Source organism: Eleutherodactylus coqui, chromosome 1 (genome assembly GCF_035609145.1).
Source record: "Eleutherodactylus coqui strain aEleCoq1 chromosome 1, aEleCoq1.hap1, whole genome shotgun sequence".
In the NCBI taxonomy this organism is placed as follows: Eukaryota; Metazoa; Chordata; class Amphibia; order Anura; family Eleutherodactylidae; genus Eleutherodactylus; species Eleutherodactylus coqui.
The window spans coordinates 81,505,986-81,526,367 of NC_089837.1; the positions used below are offsets into that span (position 1 = coordinate 81,505,986).

Sequence of the window (20,382 nt, forward strand, 5' to 3'; positions counted from 1 at the left end):
TTTTTTTGTGTAAGGGGTATAGTTTTTTTCTATTATTGTTCCGCAATAAGTCATAAAAAGGGAGCGTGATCCCCCTCTCATTCGCGTGCCCACTGACATGAACGTGCGACTGATGTTTTGATGAAAAGCTGAACCAGAACAGGAAATGCTTTTTTTCACATGGAACTCATCACCTGAAAAATCCTTTTCAATGTGCCGCCATATTGTTAAAGGGAACCTGTCACCAAAAACTAAATTATGGTGCTCATAGGGCAGGCTCCCAGTTCTACAATTACCCATCTCCCAGGGCCCATGCTGTCAGTCCCGAAAGTCTGTGAGCGGACCATTGGAATCAAAGCTCAAGGCTGTGTGCATGTGCGCCCTCCCATGGATCTCTATGGCAGTGCGTATGCACAGCCTGCAGCTTTGTGTTTACGGCATAGTCCATGCGCCAACTTTCTGGGCTGACAGCGTGGGCACTGGGAGGCGGGCAAGTATAAAACGAATCTCCCTGGGCTCCTGCACTATGAGCATCGTAACTTAGATGGTGGCGCTCACGGCCGGTGACCGATTCCCTATAAATGGGTTTTATTACTACAATAACAATTCTGCCAGCAGCTGAACCTGGTGCAAAGTATAAAAAGAGAACATACTCCCCTGTGCAGTCCGATGAGCACTGCGGCCAATCAGAGGCCTTACTGGTCCAAACTCCTGGCATCATTGTGCACAGGATGTGAGCGCTGATGCCAGGAGTTCGGACGGCAACGCTGTGACCTCTGAGTGCCTGCAGCGGTCACCTGACTACCACCAGGCCGTACACCAGGAAGCCGGGGGAGCCGATGAGCTGTGTCCAGGTGAGGGGAGTATGCGCCATTTTTTGGTTTTTCACCTTCCGCTGGGCGCAGCTGCAGGCAGAATTTTCATTCTAGTGATAAAACCCCTTTATGACCGAGCTCAGAGGGCCGTAAATCGCGGCATGCCACCAGCGGGAGGCAATGACATTGTGTGCTAGCTGCACGCCACCCATCGCTGTGTACTTTTTTTTCCCAAGTATGCGAACGCAATATGCACCGAGATAGAACGGGCTGTGATTTTTCTTGCGCACATTTTCGTGCTATTCGTGTGTGCAGCAAGAGCTGCCTATGGGAGATTGGTACACCGTATTCTGCATGAAAAACCCAGAGCACACATGCTTTTACCCCAAAAAAAGCCTTTCTAAGATTGCGGACACAAAAGTATCTTTCTGTGTTTTTGAAGGGAAGCAAAAAAAAAAAAAAAAAAAGCAAAAAACTTGTCAGCGTCATTTCCGACCATGGATATGTATGTAGCCCATGTGAATAAGCCCTCGTGGTATACAATGTGCAGAGACATTCAGATCTGCCGATGTATACTAGCCCATATATGGCTAAAAGACACACTTCCGCCATAGTCTATGTACATGGGGCCCTACATACCATATATGTTCAGTGTATACACCAGGAGCTTTCCCCACGCGTATGCTGAACAGTAACGAGGCGTGAAAAAGCCATACGTTATTTTCTTTAGTATTGTTTCGTTTGCACGGAACTCGCGTGATTAGGGAAAAAAAAAAAATATACAAAAACATACTTATGTAACAATCACAAAACAAAAAACACCCCAAGGTAGTAAAAAAAAAACAAAAAAAACAAACAAAAAAAACAAAACACAAAACCGACATTTCTTGACAACAATGGAAAAGCAGAATTACAACAGCGCTCACTTCCTCCTGGATGGGAACGCCGCATTTTCCACAGACACGGCTAATAGTACCTGCGCGCGTTCCCTCCCCAGAAACAAAGACTCAAAGGGGGCCATTAACTCTACATGTGACACCATTAAGGTGATTAAAATGTCCTCCTCCAGCAGCCATGACATTCTTCTCCATCATAAATTACACTGCTAGCGCACATTGGCGCAGCTCGGGAAAATGCATTTATTAACCCTTCTCGAGGTGTTCCTCTTCTCCGGTAATGAGAGTGCAGAGATTCTCCATTATACCATTAAAAGCTTTTTAGCAGTCTGCAGCAGCCGTCTATTCCCCGCGCAGCTCCAACCCGCCAATTGACCCTTCTAAGCTTGACAGATCCGTCTAGGGGTGATTAACACGTGATATGAAGAAGCGTGCGGATGGAAAAGCTTTACAGTCAGGCTCCTCTCTGTCTACACATGGAAACAATGGATGCCAACCACATGGAGGGGCAGGACGGCTCTTGTACGTTCACCCCATTTGCACTTTTGCTTATATCTTACGAAACTCTATTTGTGGCAATGCTCTACCATATACTTATTAGCCATACCGCCTTGACGGGCTCCTCCGATGCCGTGTCAGGAATTGCGCCAGTCTTCTCAGTGTGCTGCGCCTGGTATGGCACTCAGCCCTATTCGAATGAAGAAAATCAGTGCCAATCCTAGTTAGATGGCATCATGTGGGGAATGGTTTCTGGTGTCCACCATAATAGGGAAAAAATGATATATTGTATTGATAGGCAGTCTGTGTTCTCTTTGTGCAGAAAGCAGCAAGATAGCAGCATACCCAACAGCACAACAGCTCAGGGAATAAATATACCAGAACCACGCTCCGTGCATACATGCCAGCACGGGAACCACGCTCCGCGCATACGTGCCAGCACGGGAACCACGCTCCGTGCATACGTGCCAGCACGGGAACCACGCTCCGTGCATACGTGCCAGCACGGGAACCACGCTCCGCGCATACGTGCCAGCACGGGAACCACGCTCCGTGCCAGCACGGGAACCACGCTCCGTGCCAGCACGGGAACCACGCTCCGTGCATACGTGCCAGCACGGGAACCACGCTCCGTGCATACGTGCCAGCACGGGAACCAAGCTCCGTGCCAGCACGGGAACCACGCTCCGTGCATACGTGCCAGCATCGGGAACCACGCTCCGTGCATACGTGCCAGCATCGGGAACCAAGCTCCGTGCATACGTGCCAGCACGGGAACCAAGCTCAGTGCATACGTGCCAGCACGGGAACCACGCTCCGCGCATACGTGCCAGCACGGGAACCACGCTCCGTGCCAGCACGGGAACCACGCTCCGTGCCAGCACGGGAACCACGCTCCGTGCATACGTGCCAGCACGGGAACCACGCTCCGTGCATACGTGCCAGCACGGGAACCAAGCTCCGTGCATACGTGCCAGCACGGGAACCAAGCTCCGTGCATACGTGCCAGCACGGGAACCAAGCTCCGTGCATACGTGCCAGCACGGGAACCACGCTCCGTGCATACGTGCCAGCACGGGAACCACGCTCCGTGCATACGTGCCAGCACGGGAACCAAGCTCCGTGCATACGTGCCAGCACGGGAACCAAGCTCCGTGCATACGTGCCAGCACGGGAACCAAGCTCCGTGCATACGTGCCAGCACGGGAACCAAGCTCCGTGCATACGTGCCAGCACGGGAACCAAGCTCCGTGCATACGTGCCAGCACGGGAACCAAGCTCCGTGCATACGTGCCAGCACGGGAACCAAGCTCCGTGCATACGTGCCAGCACGGGAACCAAGCTCAGTGCATACGTGCCAGCACGGGAACCAAGCTCCGTGCATACGTGCCAGCACGGGAACCAAGCTCCGTGCATACGTGCCAGCACGGGAACCAAGCTCAGTGCATACGTGCCAGCACGGGAACCAAGCTCAGTGCATACGTGCCAGCACGGGAACCAAGCTCAGTGCATACGTGCCAGCACGGGAACCAAGCTCAGTGCATACGTGCCAGCACGGGAACCAAGCTCAGTGCATACGTGCCAGCACGGGAACCAAGCTCAGTGCATACGTGCCAGCACGGGAACCAAGCTCAGTGCATACATGCAGCACGGGAACCAAGCTCAGTGTATACATGCAGCACGGGAACCAAGCTCAGTCTATATATCCAGCACGGGAACCAAGCTCCGTGCATAAATACAGCACGGGAACCAAGCTCCGTGCATAAATACAGCACTGGAACCAAGCTCCGTGCATAAATACAGCACTGGAACCAAGCTCCGTGCATAAATACAGCACTGGAACCAAGCTCCGTGCATAAATACAGCACTGGAACCAAGCTCCGTGCATAAATACAGCACTGGAACCAAGCTCAGTCTATATATAGGGCACTAGAACCAAGCTCAGTCTATATATAGGGCACTAGAACCAAGCTCAGTCTATATATAGGGCACTAGAACCAAGCTCAGTCTATATATAGGGCACTAGAACCAAGCTCAGTCTATATATAGGGCACTAGAACAAAGCTCAGTCTATATATAGGGCACTAGAACCAATCTAAGTGAATAAATTCAGCACCACAACCAAGCTCTGTGCATAACTACAGCACTGGAACCAAGCTCCGTCTATATATACACACACAGCATTGGAACCATGCTCAGTGCATAAATATAGCACTGGAACCAAGCTCAGTCTATATATAGAGCACCAGAACCAAGCTCCATGCATAAATAGAGCACCGGAACCAAACATTGCATAAATACAGCACCGGAACCAAGCTCAGTGCATAAATACAGCATCAGTATCAAACTTTATGCATAAATATAGAACTGGAACCAAGCTGAATGCATAAATAAAGCAACGGAACAAAGCTCATAACAAATACAGCACCAGAACAATGCTCTTAAGAAATAAAGCACCAGAGTCAAATTCAATACAAAAATACAGTATCAGAACCAAGCAGTGGTGTTGCGGGCACGCTGATGGGCTGACAGCAGCACCTCGCAACATCAGAGGGCAAGAGGAGGAAGATACATATAGATTCACAAGATGCTGCCATGTTGAGGAAGATTATCAACTGTCCTGGTGGACCTAAGGGAGGCGATAAACCCCCTATCTACAACCCACCGGGTGCCCTCCATAGAAGCTAGTGGCTGGCACTCTACAACAGAACAGGTCATATGTGGCCAAGGCCAGCTATGAATGAAATCAAACCACTAGTCCAGTTCTGCCACAAATCCGCCGGGCCCTGGGCTGTTCCTCGGTTTTCCAAGAAGCCCACGGCACTCTTCACTGCCTGATGTATGCTGTGCATGGGTAGTCTAAGACACTACATTGCTCTCATACTGGTCAGCACTTGACAGAGTACAGTGTGGTGTCTTAGACCATCAATGCAGTGTGCATTGGGTAGTCAGAAGAGCACTGCGGCCATCTTGGAAGACCAAAGAGAAGCTAAGAATTGGCAAATTCACAACACAACAGTACAGACAGGTTGGCAGGTAATAACATTTGCCACCTCTGTTCCTGAAACAAATTTTTATCCCGGGACCAAGTGGTTACTTGAAGCAGAAATGAAAGACGAGTCCCAGTCCATGCACAAGAGTGGTACCATTTCTGGAAAAAAAACAAAAAATGACTCTTTCTTCCAGTCCTAATAACTGCAAGACAACCATCAGGTTAACGTTCCTTCCCGAACTCGGATTTGGCTTGGCCAAAGGTCACGTTACAACTATGGGGAAGGGTGATAAGTGACTTAAATAGGTCCAAACCAGTTGAAATGCATACTGACTGATGAACATTTCCCCTAACGTGGGCCATTGGGATTGTCCATTTGTCTGTCCCGTGAGACTGCAGGTGGACCCCAAGAATATTGGAAGGCTCTGCCAACAATTATCAAAATGACCAACTTAAGATACACATTTAAGCGGTTTTCTCTCCTGTTTCCATTTATGATCTATCCTCAGGACAGGTCATTCGGGAGGGGTCCACCGCTCGGGATCCCCACTGATCAGCTGATGTCACTACGGACAGCACAAGCACTACTGACTATAGCGCAGTGGCCTAGGTTGGTATTGCAGGTGCATTCCCCATTGAATTAAATGGAAGCTGCACTTGCAATACCAACCCAGGCCACTGCACTATGGTCAGTGCTCTCAGTTTCCAGCTCTGTCCATAAGGAGAGAGCAGTGCCAGTAAGATCAGCAGCGATCCTGAGCGGTGGACCCCCGCCAATCATCTATTGATCTGTCCTCAGGACAGGTCATCAATAGAAGAAAAAAAAAAAAGTGAGAAAAGCTATTTAAACAAACCAAAAAAAAAAAAAGCTCCTTTTGAAAAGAGGAATCAAAACCTGCTTCACATTCATTTCAATAGTAACAAAAATAGTAAACCGGCAAAGAAAAGTCAAAGTAGCACACAAGTAGTAATGATGGCTGTATTTCAAGACGTACTCCAGAAACCGCTGCAGCTGCCCGAGGATTATGAATGAGAGCATAAAACGCAGCAGGGCTTCATGCACACCAGACAAGAGGAGGGAAAATATAGGGCACAGAACAAATAAATGGATGATGTTTATACACAGCGGTGAGCCTCACACTAACACGGAAAACACGAAATCCAGGTCACTGTATACCCAGACGCACTCACGACTCAAAGCTGATTTTTTAATATTTCATAGCTCCCCTTATTGCACGCTGTATGTTTCCAGCTCTCTGCATAGCGGCTGAAAGCCACGCTGCCTTGTTTGGAATAAAAAGACGAGAAGAATAAAGATTCCGACCTAAAAGAGAATATAAAATAAAATAGGAACACCGATAATAGTCCTGCTCTGCTGCGGTAGAAGTATACAAACAGTATAATTACTTCCACTTAACATACATTTATCCTTCTCTGCAGCCTCCACCTCCCGTGTATTCTTCAGAGCAAGCCACTTCAGGCGGTCTAGTAGCCGCCACGAGTCTCGCCTTGACAAATGCAATCCAGGTCTACAAGACTACAACTATAGGGCATCACAACAAGGAGTAGTGATTGGTGGACATTTAACCCCTTAAAGCCCACCTGTTTGAGGTGACTTTTCAGAATAAGCCGTTGTGTGTGACCATAAAGAGCAGTTCCATGACTTGCACCCTGTGATTTTTAGCAATTTTCCCCTCTGCAGGCTCTATTTAGAATTCTTAGTTTTCCCTGAGCTGGTGGGTGTAGATTAGCAGCTATGAGGTCTCAGCACACAGAGAAAAGAGAGGCTCCTGCTCTCCTAACTATCACATAGAGAAGCAGCATGGAAAACATTGTAGAGAATTACTAAAAACACCGTAGATGTGCACCAAGAGGCTGAGGGACAGTAAAACACTTAATAGCAACCAATCACAACACAGCTTTCATTTCTTAAACTGTTCTGGCGGAATGAAAGCTGCGCTGTGATGGTTTGCTATGAACAACAAAGACAGATGCACTATAAGGCCCATAGTGCGGGTTATTATGAATGTGGGGATACCCATAAAAGGGTGTAGTTTTTACATAAAGAGGCCATTTTGTGGGTAAAGATTTCTTTTTTCTATCCCATTTTTTGGCTCTTGAGGCCTATTGCCAAAATGGATGACATATGGCCGATTAGTACATGTCCCGGGCAGCCATCATATTATATCAGCTATCTTCTTACACTGACAAAAGGCACAGTTAATGAAAGAAAGCAACTGATGCAAATAATGCCACAGCCACCCAACACTATGACACATTAAGGCCAGGGTCACACGGGCAGGTCGCCTTCCGTATGCGGGAGGCCTGTAGCGGATTGTGTTGTGCGGCCGGTCAATGACCCTGTGTACCTGAAAAAAAAAACAAACAAAAAAAAAAAACTATTGCGAATGACCGCGGCAGCTTTCTTTCTTTCTCCCATGCCGTCACTTAGCAACGACACGGGTACACGCAGCCCATACGCAATATTAATTGCATATGGGCTGAGGGTCGGACGGCCTACATTGACATTCATTGAGGCAGTCCGAGTGGACTCCATGGTAAAATACAGCATGTAGGGATTCTTCTTCTTCGTATCCGCAAGTGTGAACAGAAAAGCAAAAATGCATGACTTTCAATGCCCGCATTTTACTGCGGAGCGCCGTGCGGACGGCATTTGCAGAATCCACAATACAAATCCACCCATGTGAGCCCGGCCTTTTACAGTTACACCAGTGTGTGCAGAACGGCCATCGTCCCTCCTAACTCCCGCCAGAATACCCCATCCCTAGATACTAACCAGATGTAGGGGGCGATCTGTAGAATGGTGCTGGGATTGAACAAGCTGCCTTCTTGGAAACGAGGGGGCAGGCAGTAAAAAGAAGTGCCCAATAGATGGCGCTGCAGACACATGTCCCAACACTGCTGGAGTCGGAATCAGTGAAAAGCCACCATGACTTGTGGCGCTGCAATGGCCGTTTCAATAAAATCGAATTTAACGTTTTAGGAAAAAAACCGGAATTGAGGGTCAATTACTGGTCCAAATAATCAAATTAATTTGATTAATCACCGAACCCTATTTGTGAGTGACATACATGTACACCACGTGGCCAAACTCCCATCAGAGTAACTGATGATTAGAGGCTCCTGTCACATAGTTATTAATGAAGATGAACATTCATTCTCCCTGACTGTATAATTATGGGGTTTAGTTTATTTAGGAGAATACAAAAGGTTAAGATGGTCACATTGTCCTCCCAGAAGGTAGAGATAGTACTGTCTTTAACTGGTCATGTGAGGTTTTGCTGATGCATCATGTGATTGTTACATTGTCCTCCCAGCAGGTAGAGATAGTACTGGCTCTAGCTGGTCATGTGAGGTTTTGCTGATGCATCATGTGATTGTTACATTGTCCTCCCAGCAGGTAGAGATAGTACTGGCACTAGCTGATCATGTGATGTTTTGTTGATGCATCATGTGATTGTTACATTGTCCTCCCAGCAGGTAGAGATAGTACTGGCTCTAACTGGTCATGCGATGTTTTGTTGACGCATCATGTGATTGTTAGCACAGTATACATGAAACAAAAGTAAAGGGAGATCTAAAAATCAAGCTAGTGTCCAATAGGCATCAAACAAGAGGCTGCACTGCATGGAAGTGACTGCAATATCACATAGGATACATCCAGAGTGTGACAATCAGGTGGTACACTTCCACCTGATATAAGCCCGATTCATCTTTCTGAGCCGTTAGTACTAACAAAACCTATACTTACAAGAAGTTGTTTGAGCCCCAGGAAGGTCTGTTCTACCGAGTTGGCGGTGAGGACCTGCCTCTTCATGGCAGCTTGTTCACCCAGGAAGCGTAGCATAAGTTCCCTCACCGCATCACCCTGAAACAGGTAAAAACATAATCAGTATTCACATAGCACCATACCAATCCCAACAAGTGACTTATCATGGATGCAGATGCTTATATAATGCCAACGCTTTCCGCAGCACTGTACACAGATTATGATCATCCACATCAATTCTGTCCCCAATGGGGCTCACAATCTTATTACACACACACACACACACACAATTCAAAACATGACTATTCCTGTAGAAGCTGTGAAGACGACCTAGAATATAGAAGGAGGGCAAAGAGCCCAGAGACATGCTGATGTAATCCTATGGCTCGTATTCTGAGGAGGAGACCGAGAGACCAGACTGCAGCCAACTTCCCGCTCATAAATAAATTGCCATTGACAAGTCTGGAGGAAAAGCTGCCAAACCTCTGGGAAGAGGGCTTCACTAATGGATTCAGCTACATTGTGAAACTTGCATCTTTCTGACATCAGGTATGCTGTAACTATCCATGCACCGGTAATGGCAGAAGGAAGTTCCATTCCCTGCACCTTCCTAGCGCCAATGCTGCAGAGAGCACAGGGCAGTCATATCGGATTGGGTAGAGTGCTTAATGTAGAGGAGCATTGCTGCTTGATTAAATAACCTAGGGCAGGTACTGCACCCTATATCCAGCCACCTTCTGCGGAGGCTTTACCACTTACAGCCCACAGGCCACCAGTCTAGACATGTCACTTCTTGACACAGAATCTGCATTGATCATCTACACAGGAATTAGCCCTATGGGATAATCCATGATTGAAATCACAGCAGCTGTAAATGCTCATCTGTGCGACAAAGTCACTAAGGACATGGCATTAGTGGTCGTCATCTATTATAGGTTACCTGTACAAGTGATCCACAATAAGAGGTTGTCCTGAAAAATAAAACAGGATAGGGGATAAGCATCTAATCTGCAGTAGTCAGACTTTTCGGACCCCCACCATTCAAGAGAATGTTTGACCTTAAAGTCTCCATATGGAGGGGTGGTCAGAAATGCGTCCTCCCATACCATTAATTTTAGCGAGACTACTGAAGATAGCCAAGCACAAGCGCTTGTCAATCTCCTGCAGGCCACTGAAATGAAAGGAGTATTCCAGGCACTTACTATTGATGATCTATCCTCGGAATAGGTCAACAATAGCTGATCAGTGGTGGTGTGCAGCTTGGAATCCCCACCGATAAGTCTGCTGTTAGTGCAGTGAAGCTGGACCTCTTCATTGATGGTCAGTGCTGGAAGTGTATTAGACGGCTACAGTCCCAATTAAATCAATGGGAGTGATGTCTTCCATCATACTTCTGACTCTTATTATGATCACAGCCAGAAGTTTAATAGAAAGCATTGCTTCCATCAACTTCATTGGGAGTGAAGCAGTCTATTTCACTTCCAGCTCTGACCATAGATACGGATGCCAGGCTCCGCTACTCTGACAGTGGGCCAGAGGATCAACTGATTGATGGGAATCACAAGCGGTAGACCCCACTAATCAACTACTAATGGTCTATCATGAGGATAGGTCATTAGTAATAAATGCTTGGAATACCCCTTTAATGGAGAAGTGGTGCGCAGGTGTGACCAATGCGCCATTCTTTCGGGGAACTTTGATTGGTGGTGATATCAACGGTTGGACTCACAGATCTGATACGTAACCTAAATCTTGCGGATAAAGGAAAACTTTATTTTGTTGAAAATAACGACACAGGACCCTTTAACGACACAGGACGTTAACCCCTTAAATGTCCTGACCAGCTCCCCTGCGAGGAGATCACAAGGTGCCATTTGGTTGCCACAGCAGCCGGGGTCTTCTGCAACTTTCTGAAGCCTGCCTGTCAGAACGTGATATAATGCAATACTATGGTACTGCACTGTACTCAGAGTAATCAAACAATCGAAAGTGCCCTATAGGGACTTAATTTTTACAGGTTTTTTTATTATCAAAAAAAAAAAAACAGGTAGTAAACGTTTAACCCCCACCACCTTTCCCATACTTCTAATAAAAACGATCAAAACAAAAAACCCTATAAACATATTTGATATAGTTGTGACTGTAAGGCCTCCTCCAGCGGAATCCGACCCTGTGCTCGGCCAGTGACCCCCGCTTACCTGTCCAGATTCTTCTTCTCTGTACTGTGGATGTCCAGCTGGCGCACTTGCACGGTACAGACAATGCAGCACCGTCACTAGGCGATGACGCAGATTCCACGACCTTCCCGCAATGATGATTGGGGAAGGGCCGCAGGTCGGATGGCTTACATTGAGCTCAATGGAAGCCGTTCGCACGGAAGCCGCCTTCAAGTAGAGCATGCTGCCATTTTTCCCCTGCGAGCAGAAACATCACAATTTATTTCCGCTCGTGGGCAGGAAAAAAAAGCATGCTATGGAAGGCATTGCTTTGGATTCCGCAATGCAAATCAGGCCGTGATCAGGCGGCCTATGGCTGGGTTCACACAGCGCGGAATAGCCAGCGGGATGTCCGCAGCAGCTCAGCAGCACAACGCCTGCCTCCAAACCTGCACCATTTAGTGTGTTTTTTGAAGTAGGTTTCATCACGAATTCCAGTGTGGAATTCACACCCTCATTGAGAGGGGCCGAGTTCCACTACAGCGACGGTAATACAATTGACAGGTCACGGATTTGAATTCTGCGCTGCAAGGAGGTTTCCACACAAATTTTGTGCGGGTTATTTCCGCAGCTTGTGGACGAGATTTGTCTGCTACTTTAGAATCGCAGGGGCAGAATTTGTCTCAATAATCAAATCGAAACCCTTCACAGTATAAGACAACTAAAATATAACTTTTATTTAAGAATATTTATAAAACAATTAGGGCTAAGACAAACCAGACATACATAGAGACAGAGAACAGAGATGGTCAGCGTGGGTAGATAAAAAGGTAGTAGTACCCAAACTAAACTTGTAGATACTTGAGACTAGGTGGTCGCTAATATGATGCGAGATGATCTTAGAGCGTGGTGTTGACAATAATTCGAATGACAGCAGAGGCTGACTAAATTCAAAAGTCAGCAGCGCTGGACTTCAGTATTGAAGATGTAAAAAGAAAAATCCAAGGATCTCATATATTTAAGAAGCGACCCACACCAATATCTAGATGATAAGAGTAACGCCAAAAGTAGATGAAGATCTCAAATTTTAGGTATTTTTTAGAAACTCAAGGACCCGTCTAACTGGGGAGGTAATGGTGTCTCCTCAGTTTTCTGGGGGTATCATAACCTCATAACCACTTGAGAAGGAGAGTAGTCCTCTCAGATGGAGACACCATTACCTCCCCAGTTAGACGGGTCCTTGAGTTTCTAAAAAATACCTAAAATTTGAGATCTTCATCTACTTTTCGAATTATTGTCAACACCACGCTCTTTGAGGGTAATTTTACCAATGTGGTGAGTGGCTTATGAATTGTTGCTTGGTATCGCACCTAGCCACATAAACCACATAGCTCTAATTTTAGAGCTTGAGCTCTGTTGACTACTGAATGAATTTATCCTGTGACACTATCTTAAGTAATCTATACTCCACATGTATGTGTAGCTTACGTATTAAAGGAGATGTCCCGAGGCAGCAAGTGGGTCTATACACTTCTGTATGGCCATAATAATGCACTTTGTAATGTACATTGTGCATTAATTATGAGCCATACAGAAGTTATAAAAAGTTTTATACTTACCTGCTCCGTTGCTGGCGTCCTCGTCTCCATGGTGCCGACTAATTTTCGCCCTCCGATGGCCAAATTAGCCGCGCTTGCGCAGTCCGGGTCTTCTCCTCTTCTCTATGGGGCTCCGTGTAGCTCCGTGTAGCTCCGCCCCGTCACGTGCCGATTCCAGCCAATCAGGAGGCTGGAATCGGCAATGGACCGCACAGAAGCCCTGCGGTCCATGAAGACGGAGGATCCCGGCGGCCATCTTCAGCAGGTGAGTATGAAGACGCCGGACCGCCGGGATTCAGGTAAGCGCTGTGCGGGTGGTTTTTTTAACCCCTGCATCGGGGTTGTCTCGCGCCGAACGGGGGGGGGGGTTTAAAAAAAAAAAAACCCGTTTCGGCGCGGGACATCTCCTTTAATGATTGTTACTGTCACAATCTAAGATCATCTCGCATCATATTAGCGACCACCTAGTCTCAAGTATCTACAAGTTTAGTTTGGGTACTACTACCTTTTTATCTACCCACGCTGACCATCTCTGTTCTCTGTCTCTATGTATGTCTGGTTTGTCTTAGCCCTAATTGTTTTATAAATATTCTTAAATAAAAGTTATATTTTAGTTGTCTTATACTGTGAAAGGTTGTCTGCTACTTTAAATGCAGTGGAACTTCCGTGTAGAGGCTCGCACCGAAATTCCGTGGCAATACTGCCCCATGTGTACCCAGCCTAAGGGTGACTACCCACTACCCCTTTTTTTTTACTGCGAAATTCGGAGCGTTTTTTTTTCTGCAGGGGTCTATGGGATTTGTTAATGTGAAAATCGCGATTTCGCGGTAAATTGCCCATAGACCCCTGCAGAAAAAAAAACCCTGCGAATTTCGCAGTGAAAAAATAAAAAATAAAAAAAACTGTAGTGTGTAGTCACCCTAATAGTTCCATCTACAAGAAAAGCACTAATTTTATCTATCCCGCTTTGTGAATGTTATCAGAACAAAAAAAAAATAAAAATACAATGCCAAAATTGTGCTTTTTTGGTCATCTTGACTCTAAAAAAAAAAATAAAAAAAAATTTGAATAGTGAAAAAAAAAAAAAAAATTCATATGAGCTCCAAAATTGTACTAAAAGAAACTACTGTCCGTCCCACAAAAAGCAAGTCCTCACACAACAGGGTCGATGGAAAAATAAAGTTATGGTGGTAACAAGATGCTGGCGAAAGATCTTTTTTCTCCGGAGATTTTTTTTACTTTTTGAAAGTAGTACAGCAAAAAAAACAGACAAAAAAAAAAAAACAAGAAAACACATCCTGACCCAGAGAATATAGCCATCATGTCATTTTTGCTGCAGTGTGTAGGCTGTGAAAGTAAGACCCCAGAAATGCGTTTTTATTCCCATTTCACTCAACTTAGAATTTTTTTAAAAGATTTTCAGTACATTGTATGGTACATTAAATAGTACCAATTTGTCCCGAAAAAGAAAAAAAAAAAAACTCCCTAGAAGAACTAGATCAACAGAAAAATAAAAAAGTGTTACAAAAAAAAGGCCCATTACCTTAAGGCCTCATGCACATGGCTGGGTTGGATTCTGACTGCGTGAGATTCTCTTAGCGGGATGCAAGCCATGCCCCTGCAGTGACCACTCACTAACACGTCCGGTGTCTTCTGTCTTTGCTCTGCGATGTGCCAGCTGGCGCATTGCCCACATGTGCTGAACAGAGCCGGTGCGTCAGATGTGACGTTTTTGTGCGAGCCTCGGTGAAACTTGCACAGAAATAGGACATGCTGCAATTTCGTTACTGTGCGGATTTTCTGCGATCAAAATCACGCCTGTCTGCATAGGACTGCATCCAATCCTATGGCAGCATGCAACGGCGGAAATTCCACGCGGAATCTCGCTGCAGGAATTTCCGTCGGTGGGCATTGGGCCTAAGGGGTTAAAGGTCTTATCTTGTTGACTTAAGCATTTTTAAAAAAGGTCTCTTAATGATATAAAATAAATTGTATTCTCCTTCTCTAATTTGGATGCAATGGTCACACGCAAGTCCATGATGGGAGGGACCAATGGGAATCCCAGGAATTGCCAGAAAGGGGGGATTGGTGAAGGCAGTGGGACTTATTTTATACCATTCTACAACAAGAATTTTAGTTGGCAGGACAACCCCTTTAAAATACTTGACACCCGGATCATTTGAACATAATGCATGCATGTAGCATATTTTAGGGAAAACGGCTCGAGTGGTTAACTACTCCAAAAACATATAGACAGAGCGAGAAGAGCTAAAACTGAGTCTTCATTAAACAGAGAGGCAAAAAAATCCACCTGTGACTTCAGCAACGGTATAAGCGGAACTTCCAGCGAAGTGCAGGTTTTCTGTGAACGGCAGAATTTGTGCTTTTCAGTGACAGGTTGTATCCGAAAATTTGCTGACGGAAACTTTTCTCCCGCTATATAAAGAGTTCAAGTAGTATATTGTGGTGACAGCAGGAGACAGAGCTGCCGAATGTCTATAGGAACAGCTCGGGAAGTGCGAGACAGTCTCTGCCCCAATCAGTTTATCACTGCTGCTTGGAATATTACACTTCATTACTCATGGAAAGGCTGCAAAGCCAGCAGCCAAACCATTCTTAAGGAAATCAGGCTAACCCCTTCCCTCCCGAGCCGCCCCAGCCATCCAGGAGATATAGCTTTACCAGTGCTTGCTTTTTATCAGAACAAGTTTTTTTGTTTTTCTTACATGGCACCATTAACCTTTTAACGATCAAGCCATTTTCCCTTTTTTTTTTCATTACTGTTTTGAAAGTGGCCTAACTTTTATATAAACTTTTTTTTGTCTATAAAGCTATATTAGGGCTCGTTTTTAATGGGACAAGTTGTATTTTATGTAATTTTTTTTTACAATTAGTGTTTGTTTTTTTTTAAATAAGCCTTTTTGGACATTCCTTTAACGCTATTTTTTAGTTCCTCTAGCAACTATGCATATCCTGCCAATTACACTCCACCAGAGGCAGGGTTTGATGGGCTAAGATACCTGGGTGACGTGGAGACCTTTGTCAGGGCTCCTATCACGGTAACACATCAGCACCTCGCAAATCACATTGCAGGGTGCTGATGGGTGACAGAGGGAGCCTCCTCCCCTGTCACCTGCTTCCATGCCTCAATCACTATTACATCAAGTTCACAGCCAATATGTCAGTTATGCCACCTTAAAGGGCCACTGCTATCATCGAACGGCACCAAAAAAACCTGCTTCCCGAAACCTGTTGCGTCCCCCTACAAAGTCTGTGCACCGTCTGAACATTTGACTCTTTGCAGCAGCACCCAGCGACAACTCTCCCATAGAAGTCTATGATAGTATGCCGACAGCATGGGAACTGGGGAATGGGAGAGTATGAAAAAACTAAAATAAAAACACTGGCAGATGCTAGCGTGTGATGTGAGCAGTGGAGACACATCAAGAGAGCTCGCACTTATTATACCAGTTTGGTTTTCTTCCTGAGGCAGCGTTTCTAACTCTGCAGTACTAGCTAGCTGCCTTGCAGGTTCCTGGCCTTTTGGTTGTGCTACACCAGGGTTCCTGTTGTGGAGTGGAGACGCAGAGGAGCAGTTATAGCAGGGGGCTGGAGGTGCAAGAAGCTGGATGCACGTATGCGTCGAATTCCCTCTGCTGCAGGCATCTGCGAACGCTTCGGCAAATACTTTGCCCTGTGAGGTTGCCTGTGCAACATTGGAGGCAATATTGAATATTGAGCAGGTTGATTGTGCGGAATGTTTTGACCATTCTGATTGCCTTACTGAGAAATGCCACGATGCAGCAAACAGGTTGGTGGTATTGGCCCGTTCAACTTCAATAAGAAATGCTCATGAAACGTATCGCTGTATTTGTCTCCTCTGATGAGACTTTTAATACATTATCTCACTCTGTAATTGAGAAGGGCAAGCATGGCCCTGTTTTATAAACTTCATCTGCCCATGTGAATACTATTAGGCAGGGATGCAGTAGCAACACTTCCTAATGAAAAGTTGCCAGAGTTGGATGGTCTTCGCAATCAATTTTTTAAGTGCCTGCAGGAAAGGTTTTTGCCACATTTACTGTGTTTAATGAATCATACTTCCACCATCAATGAGAGTTACTATGATTGTTTTAATTCCTAAATATCCCTGTTTAACTGATGTTAAAATCTTAGCGAAGGTACTTGCTAATAATTACTTTTAGTAATGACTCATTTAATACATAAGGATGAGTCTGGCTTCATGCCAAAACAAATAAACTGCTATTTATTTAAAGAGTTTGTATCTGAATCTTCAAGTGAATCAAGTTTGTGGGGGTAGGGCTGTTTCATTCAAAGCTGTTCTTCATAGGATGGGTTAAACTGCTCTACTTAATCCAGGGGCAAGAGTGAGGGTCATATTTCTAGTTGGTATTAGACAGGGCAACAACACAGGGGTCCCCTTTTCTCTTTGCCTTGGCAATCGAGCCCCTGGCTGGTTTGATAAGACAATCACCCAGTATAGTTGAACTACACTATGGAGAAATTGGGGAATGTATCTCACCATATGCAAATGATCTGTTGTATACTAGGGATGTGAGTAGTTCAATTAATCATAATAACGTCTATTTTTGATATATTTGGCAAGATGTCAGGTCTCATTATTAATTGGGGAAAATCTGTGATTCTCCTTTTAGATCCCTTGCTGATGGATTATTCACTGGAACATACAGAATTACAAATAGTGAAGATCTGGGAATGGCTCATGATTTGGGAGTTGCGGTATCTTCTAAGCCCCAAGACTATATTTCTGCCAATCTGCTTCCATTTGGTACGAATGTTTGATGAGAAGGTCAAGGTCTGGAATCACCTTCCATTGCCAATAATTGGCAGGGGAAATCTAATCACAATTAATTTGATGCCCACACTCCTTTATACACTTCAAAAGTCTCTGGCTTGGATTCCATCACAATATTTCTTTAGACTCCATACGATTTTTAGTAGTTTATTATGGAATTAGAAGTCTGTTGGAATTAAATTGGAGACCCTTCGAAAGGGATAAACGGTCTGGAGTGTTGGCCCCTGCAATTGGAATGCCAGAAAATATATATCCAAGCATTTGCTACAGTTGAAGGGGCTGGGAGAAAGAAACAGGGTAGGGGTGAATGCAGATTGGTTTCTAAAATGACAGGTTGTGGCCACCTATTATGAGTGTGTAAGAGGGAGAGAGGAAAGTAAGAAAAAGGAATTATAGTGACAATTAAATTGTAATAATAAAACGATGGAATACATTTAAGCAGATTCTGAAAGTAGTCGGATTTACTATATACACACCACTGAAGGAACCCTAAATTGCCATGGGTATTTTTTTTTTTTTTTTTTTTTTTAAGTTGGATAGGTTTTCAACATGAAAGAAGAGAGGGGTACTATTTTGGAACAGGTACATTCGGGTGGCTTTTTAAAAATAGTTTGGAACAATTTAGAGAGCTTTATGTTCCACGTAGTTATTCCCCCCCCCCCCCCCCCCTTCCTTAATTTACAACATGCAGTTTCTGCTCAGGCCTGGTCAATATCTGTGCTTATGGTGAATTGTTTCGGGTGCTCCGGAGCTACGAAGGGTATATCATCTTACTAATATAGACAGATGCTTTCTTACTATTTACAACAATTGGCAATAATGGTTAAAGAAAACTATTTATGCCATATTAGTGAAGATAAATGGGCTGCAGTGATTTGTATGATGCCAATGATCACTCTATCTGAAAGTCAATTGTATTTAGTGCATAGAGTTGATTGTATTCCATTAACCCCTTAGTGAGGGAGCTTTTTTTCTCCCCCCCCCCCCATTTTCGTTTTTTCCTCCTACCTTTTAAAAAAATCGTAGCTCCTTTATTTATCCATCGACGCCGCTGTATGAGGGCTTGTTTTTTGCGGGACGAGTTGCATTTTTCAATGGTGCTATTTAATGTACCCTATAATGTACTGAAAAACTTAAATAAAATTCTAAGTGGAGAAATGGAAAAAAAAAAACCACATTCCTCCATCTTTCTACGGTGCACAAACTGCAACAAAAATGACCCAATAACTTTATTCTATGGGTCAGTACGATTTTTTTTTTTTTTTTTGCTGTAATACTTTAATTTTTTTTTATTTTAAGATATTTAATTTTTTAAAATTATTTTCTGTGTCCATTTTCTGCACACAATAACTTTATTTTTCTGTCGACATAGTTGAGTGAGGGCTCATTTTGTGCGGTATATCCTGACGTTTCCATTGGTACCATTTTTGCATACAATTGACTTTTTGATCGCTTTTTATTACATTTTTTCTTGGAGATAGGATGACCAAAAAAGTGCATTTCTGGCGTTCTTTATTTATTTATTTATTTTTTTTGGCCCACGTTCACCGTGCGGGGAAGATAATGCATTACTTAGGTAGATCGGACTTTTACGGACGCAGTGATACCAAGCACGTATTTTTGGTTTATTATTTAGATTTTTTTATTGCAAATATGGCAAAAGTTTTTTTTAATGCTATAGCATTACGTTATACTGCTTTTTGACAGGCAGTCTATCAAGCCACCCCACGGGGATGGCTTGATAGGCAGTCTGCTAAGCAGCCCTGGGGCCTTTTTAGAAGGTCCCCAGCTGCCATGACACCTGCACGGCTCTCCCCGATCTCACTGCAAGGGGGCCGTACAGGAACATCATTTATGGGAATCTTAAAAATGCCGCTGTCAGAATTGACAGCAGGATTCAAGTGGTTAATAGCCACGATCGGCTATTAACCACTTGAATACTGGGTATTGTTAATGAGTTTGATGGGCATACTCTTCCGGGAATTCAGAGAGCATTATATAAGGAGCAAAAGGTGATTGCTGCCCGTTGGATGGAGCTTGCTTCGCACCCCACCCACCACAACAGTAGGGAATTTTGTTGCAAAAATATGGGGAGTCAGATTTTTGGAAAGGGGGATAAATAAAGAAAAAAAAAAAAAGATCGTTTGGCTAATTTTGAGAAAATTTGGGGGAAGATGGTCTGATCTATGTAATGGTTAGTTCACATCGAGTGCTGGTTGTATTGAGGTATTGTAGACAAGCTGATTGGATTTGGAAGGTGTGAGGAAGAGAGAGAGATGCGAAAGTGAACTAGTGTTTGTTTGTTTTTTGGGGGGGGGGGCGATTATGATTCATTGTATTGTTTGGGAGGAGTAGCAGTATGTTCTATGTGTAATCAATAAAAAAAAATTATCTGATAAAAAAAACAAAACAACCCACACACAATACAAGAACGTGTGCCAGATCGATTCCTCTACACGCACACTCCCTCACATGGCTCCCATGTCACTATTCACCGTGGGCTGAATATAGCCTCTGCAATATTGATGTCTGCAAGATGTAGGAATTACAGAGTAATGGCAACATAAGTGACGTTATTAGACGTGCGCAGGACAGGACGGTCCGGACACAATAAGAGAATGGGCGCCGCATTACTGATAATAACTACTGTGCGTTATTACAGCACGCCTGACCCATACAGGGCGCCTAATATACAATACTAAGACACCGCCGGCTTCTAGATCACAGCCGAGCGCAGATATGACAGCTATTGAGAGGGAGAACACAACATTCTATTCACTTCATGGGAATCTGGACACGTAATGATCATGCCAACCTCACT

General features: G+C 44.7%; 1 protein-coding gene across 5 annotated transcripts in view; it reads right to left on the minus strand.

The window, feature by feature from the left end:
* TRAPPC12 (trafficking protein particle complex subunit 12) overlaps nt 1-20,382 on the minus strand; it is a 118,939-nt gene that overhangs the window by 85,906 nt on the left and 12,651 nt on the right. For all 5 annotated transcript variants that reach the window (XM_066597701.1, XM_066597708.1, XM_066597692.1 and 2 more), the window contains exon 3: nt 8,953-9,069. In XM_066597701.1, the coding sequence (XP_066453798.1) occupies nt 8,953-9,069 (117 nt within the window). The remainder of the gene's footprint in view (nt 1-8,952; nt 9,070-20,382) is intronic.